Below are 15,807 nucleotides of genomic sequence, written 5' to 3' on the forward strand. Positions count from 1 at the left end.
AGGACACAAAGGCATAATAATTGAATTTTAATTAATGCTTTTTTTTCTTAATTAATTGTTTTCCGGTAATTTTTTATTTCATTTTTAGCATATTCAGGCAATAATATTACTATAATAAGTTCATTTATGCTATAGTAAGTTTATTTAGCTATAATAAGTCAACGTGTTATAAATATTCAAGTTGTGGTCTTCAGTTTTGATATTTTATTTATTTTTATAAAAAATATCTGCAAATGTTACACGTATTGCTACTGGTAATCATATGTTTATTACAAAAATATATAATTTCATTCAATATGAAGTGAATAAAGTATATTAGAAGTATATTAGTTCATTATATTAGTTGATAGCAGAATAAAATTTTGATTTCAAACACGTTTGATATAATGTGTGATAATTTTACAAGAAATAAACGTACATGCATAAATTTTATATCGTATTGTACAAAACGATATTCTACGTCTTCCTGGCTCAGTGCCAGCAAACAACTAGGTAACTAGACAATGTTAACTTGATAATTTGTAACATTTTGTGAAAATTATGTGTCAGTTCTGATATATATCATTTTTTTTCTTATAAATTTTTCTAATAAAATGTATTGAAAAATATTCTATTTAAAACTAAAGATATTAATAAATGTACATGATTTTTTTCATATAGATATAATGATAATTTGATTTTTGGTGAATTTTTAAAATAATATCACCTGACTGACCTATATTGCCTTAGGAGGGATCTCAAAATAAACGGAAACAAGATGTCAGGAGTAAAGGGTTAAGCGAGGTCTTTACCGTATATATTTTTGCATATTTTTCTGGAAAATATTCAAAAATATAACAGCAAATCCGGTTTATTATAATATGAAGATATAACTGATTTACATATTTAGCAATGAAGTTAAAATTTACATCAATAACACTAGAATAAATCTAAACCAACATATTAAGCTAGAATTTAGTGTTAAAATGAAGAAAAGTCAAATTACTTAATTTTCAACTAATTTTATAAATTCCAACTTTAAAAATACAATAAGGAATAGGTTAATCTTTTATTTCTTGCAGAATTAGTCATTATCAAAAATTTATTTGAAGTAATGTAACAAATTTGATAAGTGTTTAAAAAATATTGAAGATAATTGCATTTTTTTTAAACATTTTTGAGTTACATGAAATTTATAATCTGAAGCTACACATTTTAAATATAATATCCAGTTATACATGTGTTTCATTAAATGTGGTGAGCAATTTTAAATAAAACCAAAACTATGCCAACAATAACATCAATCTTTGCTTTAATAAAGAAAGCAACATAATTTATCATATCTTTACATGTATATTCATGTCATCAATAGCAAAAACACTGATTTCAGTTTATGGTATTATATTCTAATAAATATATCAATGATTATTCTGGTGCACTTACCTCATAAATAGTATTTCCAGTTAATCGACTCAGAGCTGCAAATTCCAATATCATTGTACCAGCACAAGCTGTGCAAGTTTCTCTCACAACTCCTAGTTTTGGTGATTTCAAACCATACCTTAAATTTATCTAAAAAGATAAATTAATTGTTGTACAAAGTTCTAATTTTGAGTAAATGATACATTTTATACAATAAAAATATATTCCACATTAACTGCATTTTAACATAATCAATTTCCATTTTTATATAATATCCATTAAATATTAATTGATGATGATAAAAATTATCACAAAATAAGAGTTTCTTGGTTTTAAGAAACATTACCATCAATTACTATTTTATAATATTTAATAAGTTAAATATTTATAATAATGCAACTCTGGATAATATATATTTCAAAATTCTGAAAACATCTTCAAAAAATTATTATTATCCCTATACCATAAGTAATATTAATACTTAATTTATTCTTGATTTATAGTAGAGCATCAATTATCCGAATACCAATCAACTGAAACATCAGTTAACTGAAAACGTTCCAGTTGGCAAATTCAAATTTCCGCTAGTGCTGTAGCACTGCAATATTTGACTATGTCTTGGGCTACTCCAATATTATTTTTGTAGCTCATCATAGACTGCGTGCCTTCTCAAGACAAAAACTCATAACACCTTATATATAAGCAGCCGTGTTTATTAGAAACTACCTAACGTTTTCGGTCGTATTTAACGACCTTCTTCAGGATAGAATATTTAAAAAATCGAACATAAGAACATATTTTTGTTTTAGCTGCACATAAGAACATATTTTTGTTGGTGTGTGTGTTTTAGCTGGCAGCACTGGCGTGGTACCCTCTCATGGTGACCATGAGAGGGTACTTAAGGACACACCAGTATTTGAATGAAGCTTTTTATCCAGTTGTGAGTGGCGAGTTTTACTTGTTTTGTGTGGTGTTTTTCTGAGGAATGTGAAGGGAGACATGCGTCATGCTGAATCAGAAAGTTTTTGATACTAAATTAACTTCTGAAATATAATTTTTTTTGTTTTTATATTTTTTGATATATTTATTATGTTTATGCAAAATAAAGAAATAATTTTTAACAATACAATAGCCATGATTATAATTTAAAAAACATTTTCGTTAGGCTTAACATTGACAAAAATTCAACATGAAGCAACACACAATGGAGAAAAATTTCAACATGGGATAGGTTAATACATTTTTTCGTACATGATTGGTTATCTGAAAAATCAGTTATTTGAACAACCCCAGTACTGAATTGTTTCAGATAATCAATGCCCTACTGTAGTTTTTTTTACTTGATTTAAAAGCTTTAATAGAAACACTATATATAGAATCTTAAATGTGAATCTTAAGAAAACTGAACATATAATCTTATAAAAGCCTTTATTATATTTTTTAAATCAATTTTATCTAATATGAATACTGTACTAATACATATTCAACAAAATATTCTGTTGTACAGTGTGGTATAAAAAAATATATATATATATACACTGTAGTAGATATAAACTACAGAAAGGTCATTATTACTGCTTGTAAAAGTGTGAAAATCAGTTTTTCACACAAATAATGATCAGAATCAATGTACACTCAAACCTGTTTTTGTGCGGTCTTTTTTTGTGCGATTTTTTTATGTGCGCAATTATTTTTGTGCAGTATATCAATTTGATTGAAATTCATATACCGCGCACCAAAAAAAAAAAAAAAAAAAAAATTACACAAAAATCGCATAAATAAAAAATTGCACAAAAACAGGTTTGAGTGTATACATACAAATTTCAATTGTAAATTTATAAAGTTACTGAAAAATGTTTTGCAGAACTAATCCTTCATTCAAAATAAGTTGATAATATTTTTTACAGCTTTCATAAAGTTATCCAAAAACAAGAGAAAAGTTATCTTAACAATCAATCAATTGCCTTTCCTCCATGTAACTGGGTTTTAAAGTTGACAGAGGGGAATTTGATCCCATGCATGGAAAACTTTAGACTGTAACTCTTGGATAGAGTTATACTGCTTCCTATTGGCATAGACCATGCAACACAAGTTACTGCACAGGTTTTCTATGGATTTAAAATCTAGACCATGCACTGGCCATTTAAATGTCCTAATATTATTGCATGTATACCACTGTTGAGTGCCGCAAGCTGCATGGCATGTTGCATTGTCCTGCTAGAAAGTGAAGTTATCACTGCAATTACATATGCAATAGGCAGAGGATGCTATTGAAGTATTTTAATACTTTCTGGCATTCAGATAAATATTGATTACAGCCAAACTGCTCTTGCCATTCAGGTAAAGGCACCCCAAATCATCAGTGAACCTCCACTACTGGTATGCTTTGAAAAATTTCTGGTTTCTTTCACAATAATATTGACAACCATAAGACCATCTAGTTTGAATCTTTTTCCATCCAAAAATGTCACATTTTACCATTGCTAGTCCCATGTATGACAATTTTTTGCAAAATCAAATGCTGCTCAATATGTCAAAGCAGAAGCTTTGTTCTTTCTTTTCTTTTCACATACTTGAAGTTACAATATCTCTTCATTACATTTCACACACTCCGATGGGTGACATTAAGGTTCAACTTATCACAAATCCTCTTTGCTGAGCTGCTTCCTTTGGCCAGAATCTGAAAAACATGATACTTCTTCCTTGCTAGCATTTCCTTCCTTCCTTCTTGTTGCCTTCTTGCCAGCCTTACTCCAGATTTCATTGACATATTTTGATATGGTACTCTTAAGCATTCTTATTCTCTTCACTATCTGCAAGATAAATACCCTTTCAGATCTCAATCCAGTAATTCTGCCCTTTTCAAACTCAGTGAGGTCCTTGCACTTTCTGATAGTTAAATTTATTTAAAAATTACTATTGATTTTATGTGATAAGTTCAACCTCTAACAACAGATACTTTTATCTTCACAACATCAGTACAAGGATGCTCCTTTTTCTTTGTAAATGACCACAATAATCATGTCAATAATATTTTTTTACAGCAGCTTTTCACATACAATGCTTCACGTATGCCTCAGAGTGTCACTTTGGTCCGAACATGTTGCAGCATTTCAACGCACTCTCTCATGTGTTGCACACTTATTAAATGAGCAATTATTGCAGCCCGGCATTGTGAGGATGTCAGTAAACTTTTTACAGTAGACAAAAAAAATTTTGACATGACAGAACCTGTGAAATACTGTTTAAACATTATGATCAAATGTGTTATTCAGAATTATTCATTCAAAAATGATTCCTATTGCTAGCAAGGAGAGAACCAGATGTTTGGGTCTCCAATTTGAATGAAACTTGGTGAGCACATAGCCCTAAACACAAATAATTCATTGTCCAAATAATAGAACCCATTTCTCACTTCTCAAGCATTTCCAAAAATTGAGTCTCTGAAAATTTAGTGTTTAGCTTATAAGTCTTTGGAAGTTTCAAGCCAATAAATTTTAAAATAATTGCCATTGAATTTCTTTTTGCAACAAAATACTTTATTCCTACCATTGACCTTGAAACTACCAATGCAGGTGAAAAGATAAATTCATCAAGATCTAAATAAGCAAAACAGATGGACAGATCAATTATCAAACATGTTTCTTTTTTTTATTGGTTTAAGTACTGTCTCCTGGTTTACAAGTTTCTGTGAATTTCACACCCTTATGTGAACTGACACAATACAGTCACAATTCAGGTAAAGGTGTCAATTCACATTTAACAAATTTAAAAAATTTTTCGAATTAAAATTTTTAAAAATAATAGTATATTATGCAATTAGTTTATAATATAGGCGATTATGGCATGAATGGAAGTTTGGCACACAAGTGGAGTGAGTGGGGCAATTTCCACGAATGCCATAATCACTAATTATAAATGAATTGTCTTACAGTATTTTGTGGTTAGACCATTTTTATGGCACAAATGCTGCAAACACTGTTTATACATGATTTTGAGTTCCATAAGTATAGTGTTATGGGTATAGTCAACCACAAAATTAATTATTTTATTAAAACAAAGGTAAAAAAAACATAGTTTTAAGTGTTATAAATAAATTTTGTAAAATCAATAATTTTTGCAAAAATAGAAATTGATTGAAATCAAAAAAGTTTCCATAATTTTGTCATTGAGTGTATGTTAACATACCTACCGCTTTGAATACCCTTATGAATGTAAAATTTCTTTTTAATTTGCAAAATTATACTATTCAGTTCTAAAAAGAAAATTTGATATCTGATCAAATGTCAAGTTTTCTTCTGAAACTAAATTCTGAAAAAAGTTGTGATGCAAATAAGAAACTGAATCAATTACTTCCAAATTAATATACATTCTTTTCTCAAATCTGATTAACACAAGACACTAGCCTCTCAGTTAACTTGATTTTATATTTTATTAAATACCAGTCACACAAACTATGTCTATATTGTTAAAGAATATATATAATAAATCTTTACTCCAACAAACTTATATTTCACTAGAGTTTTTAACTTTATTTAAAATGTATCTGAGCTAAAATGACTCAAAATTTCTAATAATAAACTTTTTTTTTTCCTTTAGAATTCTAATTACATTGCTTTTAAAATACAGTCGAACCTCACTACAACAATATTTTGGAGACCAAGAAAATAGTATTGTTATACTGGGGTTATTGTTGTAGTGAGGTCTTGAAACTTAAAAACAGAGATCATTAAGAAAGTGAAGATTAGGTTAAATATTAATCACTACAATTTATATAATACTTTCTGATTGGTTCTGAATTATATATTAACCAGGTAATTGTATTACATTGTTTTGAACTTTATGTTGGCTTAAAAAAAAATTTGTTATTTTGCTTTGACTCATTTTTTGCAAGCTGCGTTTCACAAATGCTGAATAAACTTCATCAAAAGCAGCTAGTTGTTTGTTTCTAATTCCAGTAATTGTGGTTGCCATGTGTTAAATTGTTTCCATTTGAGAAATAACTTTAAGATACTGGGGAGTTTACATGTAAATGATTCTTCTTCTTCATCTTGGACATTAGTCCCTAACTCTATCAGAATTGCCTCATTGGTGTAATCTGTAAAGAAATATAGCTCTTTGTCAACATAAATGCATTCTTCTGCCACAATGTCTATGCTTAACTTATAATACTGGAATATTTTTGGAGTAGTTCCCAGAGATCTCTGCTTTGTGACACCAAAGCATCTTCAGACATTTCCAAGAAAGATCCATGTCCATATGCTACATTGCACTCAATTTCCTTCCATTACTTTGAAAACGTTGCTAGAGTTCATTGAGAAAGACCAAACTTCTTTGCAACTTCTATTTGCTTCATTCCACTATCAATATCTTTGAATGCTTCTAACTTAATTTCTGAACTTATTTGTTTACAAGCTTTTGCTATTTGTTTTTCTATTGCTTCCTGCTAGTACTGCTGTTTTCTTCTTCTCGGCCACTAGCCAGAGCTCTTGTCTGGCTGGAAAAGGAAACTCTTTGTGATTGGTCGGCACTTACAGTTCCTTGTAATAGGATTGGATGTGTTAAAGATAACAATTGCAATGCCACCAATTAGCTAGATATGGACACACCATTTTGGAGCACGGGGAGGATCTATAAGTAACACAATTAGCAAACACAAGATTCATGCATCGGTCAGCCAGGTTGCGCCAACATATTCCGATAGTCATATCATTGTATCACAGTTTTACTATCATTGTAGTAGGTGATAAATTACAATATTTGTATAGAACTTCAGCCAGGACTGAAGAAATTCTATCATTGTACTGGGGTTTATTGTTGTAAAGGGTATCATTTTAGACTGTATATAAATTTAAAAAGGACAGTCTTTAAAAGAAATTAACAGAAACAGACTAAAAACTTAATGACAGATTTTCTTTTAGGATTGCTCAACCATTTTAAAAAAAATTGTTCCAATGCTTGAGAAACCTGTGCACAAAAAACAGGGGTCTGATTAAATTACTCTCAATTTGATTGGAGCACACTTACTCTTACATGATTTTGCAATTTTGACAAATTAAAATTTTATGCAATTTTGTTTTCTATCAACACACCCAGGTGTTTTGTTACTTATATTATCAGGTTTTGTAGGTGTTTATTTGTTTGTTTTCTATGTTTTAAGAACATTCAAATATTTATAATTAAAAATTTATCCATTAAAAATAAAAAAGGGAACAGACAAATACAGAAATCAATAATTTATTACATCAGAAATGATTTTTACAACTTAACTAATTAAATTTAATTAATTTGTTTGAAGGGTTTTTTGACTGCTAGCCAGAGTAATATTTAGTAAGAAGGTTCAAAAAACAACATTGATATAATAAAATATTGGCTCCAGTATTCCAATAAGTTGTTTCTTTTTTATCATATGAAAACATTATTTCTTTTTTTTAAGTAATATATTTTCATTTACTAAAATGATAAATTAATTGCAATATTTACTAACTATAAATAAATTTTGCAAGATATTCACAAAAATGGATAATTACTCTTGGATGAGGTATACCAGTTGACGTATTAAATGCTGGCAGTAATCTCTGTCCTAATTCTTCTGCAATAACTAATAATTCACCATGATACCACTGCATTCGATTAAATTCTTCTTGTAAATAAGTTGCCAATATATGTCCACTCAATAATCCCCTAATTAATGAAAAAACTATTAATTATAAAGTTATTCATCAGAAAATATTTCTTCTATGTTATTAAGTCAATAAAATAATAAAGTAGGAATGCTTTGTAATGTTCATAAGTGGTAATGATTTAAGAAAAACAACATGGGTCAAGCATAATCAACTAAAAATGTATCAGAGAGAAACTTGAAAAAATTATTCAAATTATTAACAATTTAATCTTTAAAATTTTTAAAAATTGTATTAAGTCATCATTTCCTTATGCAAATTCCATTATGGTAAGCAGAACTGGAAAGATATAATGATACATTTTCTTTTTACTTGCATTTGTCAAACAGATCATCTTGAAAAAAATCTTTTTTAAACCAAGATTTCCAGTTTTCACAAAGATAAAAATAAAATATTTTACATCTTTTCAAATTTCTAAAATTTCAAACAATTACTTTAAACTAATTTTTTTTTTTTTATAAATCAACACAGAAAAAAATTCAGAATGAAAATCTAAGGTGCTTGAAAATCAAAAATGTTAGCCACAATATTTCTTAAATATTACAGTTTTTGAAATATCATATAAACATTAATTCTTCAAGTAAATATTTTTCATCACACAACAAATTGAAAATCTGCATTTAATCAATAAGCAGCAGCTAAAGGAAACAGTTTTACATATACAGTAGAGAGTCGTTAATCGGAATCAATTGGGGACTGGGGTTGTTCAGATTAGTGATTTGTTCCGATTACGTACGAAAAAATACATTAACCTGTCCGATGTTCAAATTTTTCTCCATTGCGTGTCACTTCGTGTTGAATTTTCGTCGATTTTAAGCCTAACGAAAATTTTTATAATAATAATCGAGGCTATCGTATCGTTAAAAATTATTTCTTCATTTTGTACAAACAAAATAAATATATTGAAGAATATCAAAACATGAAAATTATACTTTAGAAGTAAATCTAGTATCAAAAACGTTCGATTCAGCACGACACAGTCCGACTGAAAATTGTTCCGATTACCGGTGATTCCAATTAACGACTCTACTGTACTATATAAATAAAATCAAATATAAAAATTTAAAATTAACAATTCACTTATCTATCTATTAAAATCATCTGGTGCAGTAATTATTTTTACAAAGTAATTCTTTGTTACTACAAATCATAAAGCATTTAAGAAAAACTTGATTGACTTTATAAGAACTCACCCAAGCATTCTTATATTTGTTTCAAATACAGAAACTACTACATCATTGTCAAATGTTATATCTTTTATAATAAGTCTGACAGCATGTTCAAATTCATCCAAATCTCCTAATAACTATAAAAATTTATCAGTTGTATTGGTAATGGAAATTTTTATTTAAATAAATTCTATTTAAAAACTTTAAAAAATTTCTTACCACTAAAGTATCTAGAGTATCCACAAGAGTCAAGGAAAAGCTGAAAATATTTAATCAATCAAATATATTCAAAATATTAGATTATACATCTTATTTAAATAATGTAAAGTATATTACATATAATTTCAACTGTTTTAAAATTCTGCTTTTTTTTTTTTTTTAATTTCTTCACTGTCTTCCAAGTCATTTAATTATTATTTAAAAAACTTGTTCTTATTTTATAAAAACTTACTATACAACCTTATCCTGTGGATAAAGATGTATACTGTAGTTAGTTTACTACTGTAGTTTACTACTAATATTATGGATTGCATTACTGGTAAACCAGTTTACTGGTAATCAGATAAAAATGCATCAATAAATATACTGGTAATTTGATATTTTTTACTGGCATATCTACTTATTTTCTACTGGATTTACAAGTTTTTGAAGCAAAATATTAAATATATGTGAAAATAACAATTAAACTATAAAATAGTTTCTGAAAAACACCGAGTTCTAATAGCTAATTTAAATAGCTATTAGAACTCAGTGTTTCTATGTTTTTGACCTGAGGCAGACCTCTGAATGGGGTTGAAAACATTTGTTTTAATTAAAATATTGCTGGAAAAGTATGTAAGGTGTAGAGTTATTGATAGACTCTACTTTGACTATCAACATACAAGGGATCAGATTTAGACAGTTCAGGGAATGAGTTCAAATTTACAACTATCCAACAGCAACTGAAGAATCCAATGGGACATACTGTATATTTAAATCCAAACTCATTAATATTGCTTTTCCACTATGTTCAATCTTAAAGTGTGCTGCAATTGTTGTCTTAATCATTTTCTCTTGTAAGAGAATAAGTTTGTCTTAAATTTAGAAACAATCCTTGCTGGACTATTTTGAGACTGATCTTTTATGTCTGTTTTGCCATCCTTGAAAAATTTGCCCCACTTTCTAATTGTATGACACTGCAAATAATCATGCAAACTTCTACACATAGTGAAACCTGCTAATATAACCACTGAAGAGACCAGCTCAAAGTGATCACCTTATGCTGATGGTCACATTAGCAGGTTTCACTGTATGCATATTTTTGGTCTTTAGTGAATATCAAGTTCAGAAAATTCTCTCTTTAATGCAAATTTCATTCACTGCATATTATCAAAATATGACATTGTTGCCATTTTCTCACGTCACATTGTTGCAACAAAATGATGGAAGGAGTATCATTTTGTTGTTCTTCCTAGCATATTTTACATGTGTCATTACAAACAAATGCATGGCAATGGACATTGCATTATATTTCAGATGGGGTAATTTTGATGTCATACTTCTTATTTACTAAATTTTTGTTTAAAACTAATAAAATTTAGAAGATATTGTAGAATAATGATTGAGAAACAGTGCTTCCATAAATCCAATAATTGAATTCATAGAAAACATAAATTTCAGGTTTATAATTATAAAATTTAATAGAGTACTACTTGTAAAACAAAAAATTTATAAAATAAAATTTCAAAAAATAGACTTACTTTCCCAGAGCATCATCAATATCTCCACGACTAGGTTCTGTATCTCTGAACCTACCCTTGCAACTTAAAGGCATCAATTCATCAGCTGGATAGGCATTTTTCTAAAAATAATACTTTAATGATTGAAAAGTGTAAAAATACATATGTCAATACAATTAGAATAAATACCATATTTGTGATTTTCAGCTAAAAAAAGCTTAAAATAGTCTAAAACATTATGTTATTAAGATTTTTAGTACAGGTATCCCTTGTACAACACAACACTTCTACAACACAGTTTTGCTCTAACACTGTTCAAAAATTGGAGATATACCCCATACAACATGGTTTCCAGTTTTCCTCTAACATAGTTTGAGAATTTGGAAAATCCTCTGTACAAAATTTCACAATTTTTAAGTACAAATTCTGTTATTTGACTTTTTTTTTCAAGCAAGCATGCACATTGTCTCAAATTTGCCCACAGATTTTAGGATATTGAAATTTTCAACTTATTTTCTGTCTTTCATCAGATTAACTTTAATGAAAACTGATAGTGCAATTTTTTCTTCCTTGTCCTAGCTTTTCTATCAACCAACTGTCATTGTCATTACCTTCAGACTTTAGTCTTGAACACTGCCACTGTATTTTTTTTTTTTTTTTTTTTTTAGATTAATCTTCATATTCAGTAAAGTTTATTTAAACATATTTAGGTAAGTGTTATTAAACTTTTCTTAATTGTAGGTAAGTAATCAATCATAAAAATGAAACAAAATACAGCAGTATCTCAGTACTCAAACTGTTTCCAACTTAAACAATTTGGTATTCAAAAATTGTTCAAGTTGGGAAAATTCTGGAAAAAACATCACTCAGCACTCGACTGAACAAACATGACTTGCTAGAACAAATTTTTGATTAATATCATGTTTTTATCTAGTCATGCATAAAAAAATTTATGATAAAAATAAAAAAAATGATGATCTTAATCAGAAATATCAACAACAAAAACATAAGTTGACAATACTTTGTAAAAAGAAAGTGCCCTGGTTTAATTAAAATTAATATTAACACATAATACAGCACTTCGAATTGTGATTGTTAGTTAATTATTGATTGGAAATAAATTATTGATTGCTTTAATAAATATATTTCTCCCAGTAACAAAACAGAATAGTATACTTTTGCTAACTTTTGGAACCTAACCCTATGTTTTGTATAGCACAGATTCACATAACATGGCACTTTTCAAAACTTAACTACCATGTTATACAAGGGATACCTGTAATATGATTTTTAAGCTGATTCTGATTTATTGATTATATCACAACTAACATCTCATAATTCTATCCTAATACATTCAAGTTTTCTAAGCTTCATCTTTAGGGGTAAAAGATTAAAAGTTTAAAAAAATATGAAGAATCAAACATTTAAGTTCATTCATATTTCTAACTGTTCTAATTCACAAGCATATGATTTATGATGTGCCATCTACTAATGATTTTTGTTTGATAATTTTTGATGGCACATGACAAATCACCAGCTTATGAATTCAGACAGAGACTCAAACAAACATTAAGAAATTTGAAGAATTGTATGCTTAACATATTTTTAATCCCTGAAGATGTTCTGAAAAAACTCTAAAGTACTAGGAATGGGTTATGAGATGTTAATTGTGACAAAAATGTTTCTAATAAAGCATACTAAAGGCAAATTTGAGAGAGCTTTATGAATATTTCTATAGAAAGTTATTTATGAATATTTCTTAATTAGAATGTGAATACTTTCTATTCATATGTGTGATCCTAATTTTATAAAATGTGTCTAATTCTACTATACATGTCTGATATAACCCAGTTAAATATTTAATGACGACCTGATTTCTGTTGTTATTAATATTAACAGTAATATTCTTATAATATTAATGTTATTAATTTTATTTTAATAATATCCAAAATCAGATTGTTGATCAAATAGTGCTACTTCATGTCATTTGGCATCATCATTTTTTATTTAGAATTTGCCTTATCTCATTTAAGAAACCAAAAAAATATCACAATCTCTATTACTCAGAAAAGACAGCAAGGAAACCTTTTCCAAGGCTATAGAATTTTTGTTATGGTTCTATATTTGGGTCACAGATAGAATTGAGTAGATTATTCAGTTCAATTATTGCTGTACTAGAGTGTTCTCCATCATGCATGATGGGGATCTATGTAGTTAATGGTTTAATACAGTAGTTTGGTCTTTTGTCCCAGTCAAGTCAGTTGGAGCTCCCTTGTTAATGTTACCGTAACATGGAATAAAGAATGAAATGTATTTATCCCGCTCCCTTCCCCTAGTTAATATATTATGCTCCCATCAAATGCCACTTACTTTGCAGACTGACCCAACTGGGACATCATGACAGACCATGATGGTACAGATGCTTCCACCATTTGTAACCCAGATATAGAATTTTTGATATGTTTCTGTATCTTTGAAAAAGGTTTCCTTTCTGTCTTTTCTGAGTAATAGATTTCTTGATATTCTTTTGATTTCTTAAATGATATAAGGCAAATTCTGAATAAAAAATAGTGATGCCAAATGACAAAGTAGCACCATCTGGTCAACAATCTGACTTTGAATATTCATTTGAAGTCAGGTTGTAATGTTGGAGGTTTGAATACATTCAAACCTCCAATATACAATTATTCTTTAGAGTCAACATAGTGCCAAGCCACAAAATGCTTACACAGTGCCTCTGAAAAAAGACTTCAATACAAAATAAGGGCATCATAATTCTTCATATATAATGCCAATACTCCATCCAGGAAACCTAAAACAATAATAAAGAAGCTGCAAACAGCATTCAGTTACCAAATGTGATTTGGTAATTTGATCAACCTTTCAAAACGTATTTTCTTAAAATAGTGGAAAAATGAAGCACGGCATTATCTTGCTCTGACCCCTTCAATTCTAAAACACAAGTGTGAAACTGAATTTTAAGATATGTTTTTTTATAGAGGGAAAACTTAAATAAGCTGGGGAAACAATATAAATGCCACGAAACATGTAATATTCAGTTGTTCTGTTTCCATGCTCTTTTGCTTATACAATAATTGTTTGTTTTAATTCTGCATCATCATAATGTCTTGAAGGCATTTTAAATGTAAAAAGGAAGTTTAAGTTTTGCTTTTTACCAGTAAACTCTCATGAATGCTTAATACAGGTGTAAGGAACTGAGTCCGAACCTTATTTTTTATTTTATTATTATTTCCGTTTTATTATCTTTTGTTTGGGGTTTATGTTTATTTAGGATGAAGGTTCCCCACCACTCTCTTGTTAGTAACGAGAAATGAAGATAAAACAACTCACGGAGAAATAAGCGCCGTAGGAAAAATCTTGCGCACTTGCGCTGCCCAGCAGAAGTAAACAATCTGCAGAAAAAAAAATGGAGGGGGGAGTCCCCACACTCACTAGTAAAGAAATACTTGATAAACCGTCTTAACATCCCAGAAAATTATGATAAATACTTTGTAAACGGTTTATAAGCTTTGTCGGAAACTTAAAGCTGCCAGAAAAGAAAATTAATGTTAGCAACTAAGTATGTAAATAAGGGGAGTAACCCAGCTGAAGTGTGACGTCACCTCACAGCATAAAACCCGTACGTTAGCCGAAGAAGGGGGAGGTGAATTCCAGAGGGAGGTGAATTCCAAATCGAGGCGACTTTGAGAGCGAGGTGAATTCGAAAGCAAAGTGTTTTCTGATAGAAGTCCAGATTGATAATTGGACAATCCAAGGTGTTAAAGAGGAGTCCAATTTGACGACATCGAAAGGATTGAGGAAATAGGTTCTTCGTATAGTGAGGTGACGGATAGACGTGTAATTAGTAAGAGATTTTGTTCATAGCTTCTAAGTATTTGATTTGTCGAATTTTCAAAGGAGAATTAATATTAAGTTAAGTAGCTGAGTTTATTGTCGGGTTGACTTGCTGATTTTCGTTAATAAATTTTGTTTGGATTATTGACATTTGTACATAGTAAATTCTAGTTACTAATTAAATATATTTGAACTTTTGATTTGACTTGATATTTATCGTTATTCGTACTAAATTTTTCGGTGCACGCTTAAAAGCCCAGGCCTGGCAAACTAATCTCGAATCCACGTAAAGTACCCGTTAGGTTAACGGAAGTTTTACCAACCGCAGTTAGTGTCGGTTTCCTAAGATACTAAAAATAGTACTTTACAAGCTCATGTCCAACTAGCTTCTACAAGACAAGACATTACCCCGCGCGTCTAGCTTAACAATTCCATTGCTTTCATCTTAATGCTAATTATCTTATCGTTAATCTTAATGCTTTTATCTTTATGTTAATTTCTTATTGCTTTTAGTATTGAACACTATATTAATTCTCTATAAAATGTGTTTTGGTATGTATTTTGGAGTGTCTAGAATGAATTAATTGGATTTACATTGATTGATATGAAAATAATTGCCTCGGTTTTTGTCAGTTTTGGATTTCGCCGATTATTTTCGGACAGATTAGACAAAAACTGGTGTCACTGTATATCAATTTCATAGTATAGTACTCTTATTTCAAAAACAAATATATTTGATTTTTATTTTAATATGAAAATATTGATATTCTACTTACCATATACGAATTGTATGCATGATAAAACATCTCTCGTGCTTGCTCTCTAGAATTACAAAATGATACATTAATTACTTATAACCTAAATTTTAATATTGAGTTATTGCAAATGAAATGGCCATTTTTCAAAATTTAAACCTTCCAGTTTTGTAGTTCAACGTTTTTCCATGCGAACAGTGCTGCATGTTTGCAATTGGAAGAGCAC

At 29.1% G+C, this 15,807-nt stretch overlaps 1 protein-coding gene across 1 annotated transcript in view; it reads right to left on the minus strand.

Annotated features, from left to right (window-relative positions):
* Edem2 (ER degradation enhancer, mannosidase alpha-like 2) overlaps nucleotides 1-15,807 on the minus strand; it is a 69,931-nt gene that overhangs the window by 21,565 nt on the left and 32,559 nt on the right. The window contains exons 2-7 of the mRNA XM_067273639.1: nucleotides 15,603-15,648; nucleotides 10,993-11,093; nucleotides 9,473-9,512; nucleotides 9,278-9,390; nucleotides 7,932-8,085; nucleotides 1,423-1,551 (exon numbers count right to left, since the gene is read on the minus strand). Of these exons, the coding sequence (XP_067129740.1) occupies nucleotides 1,423-1,551; nucleotides 7,932-8,085; nucleotides 9,278-9,390; nucleotides 9,473-9,512; nucleotides 10,993-11,093; nucleotides 15,603-15,648 (583 nt within the window). The remainder of the gene's footprint in view (nucleotides 1-1,422; nucleotides 1,552-7,931; nucleotides 8,086-9,277; nucleotides 9,391-9,472; nucleotides 9,513-10,992; nucleotides 11,094-15,602; nucleotides 15,649-15,807) is intronic.

Source organism: Centruroides vittatus, unplaced genomic scaffold (genome assembly GCF_030686945.1).
Source record: "Centruroides vittatus isolate TY-2023 unplaced genomic scaffold, ASM3068694v2 contig_484, whole genome shotgun sequence".
NCBI classification, from domain to species: domain Eukaryota; kingdom Metazoa; phylum Arthropoda; class Arachnida; order Scorpiones; family Buthidae; genus Centruroides; species Centruroides vittatus.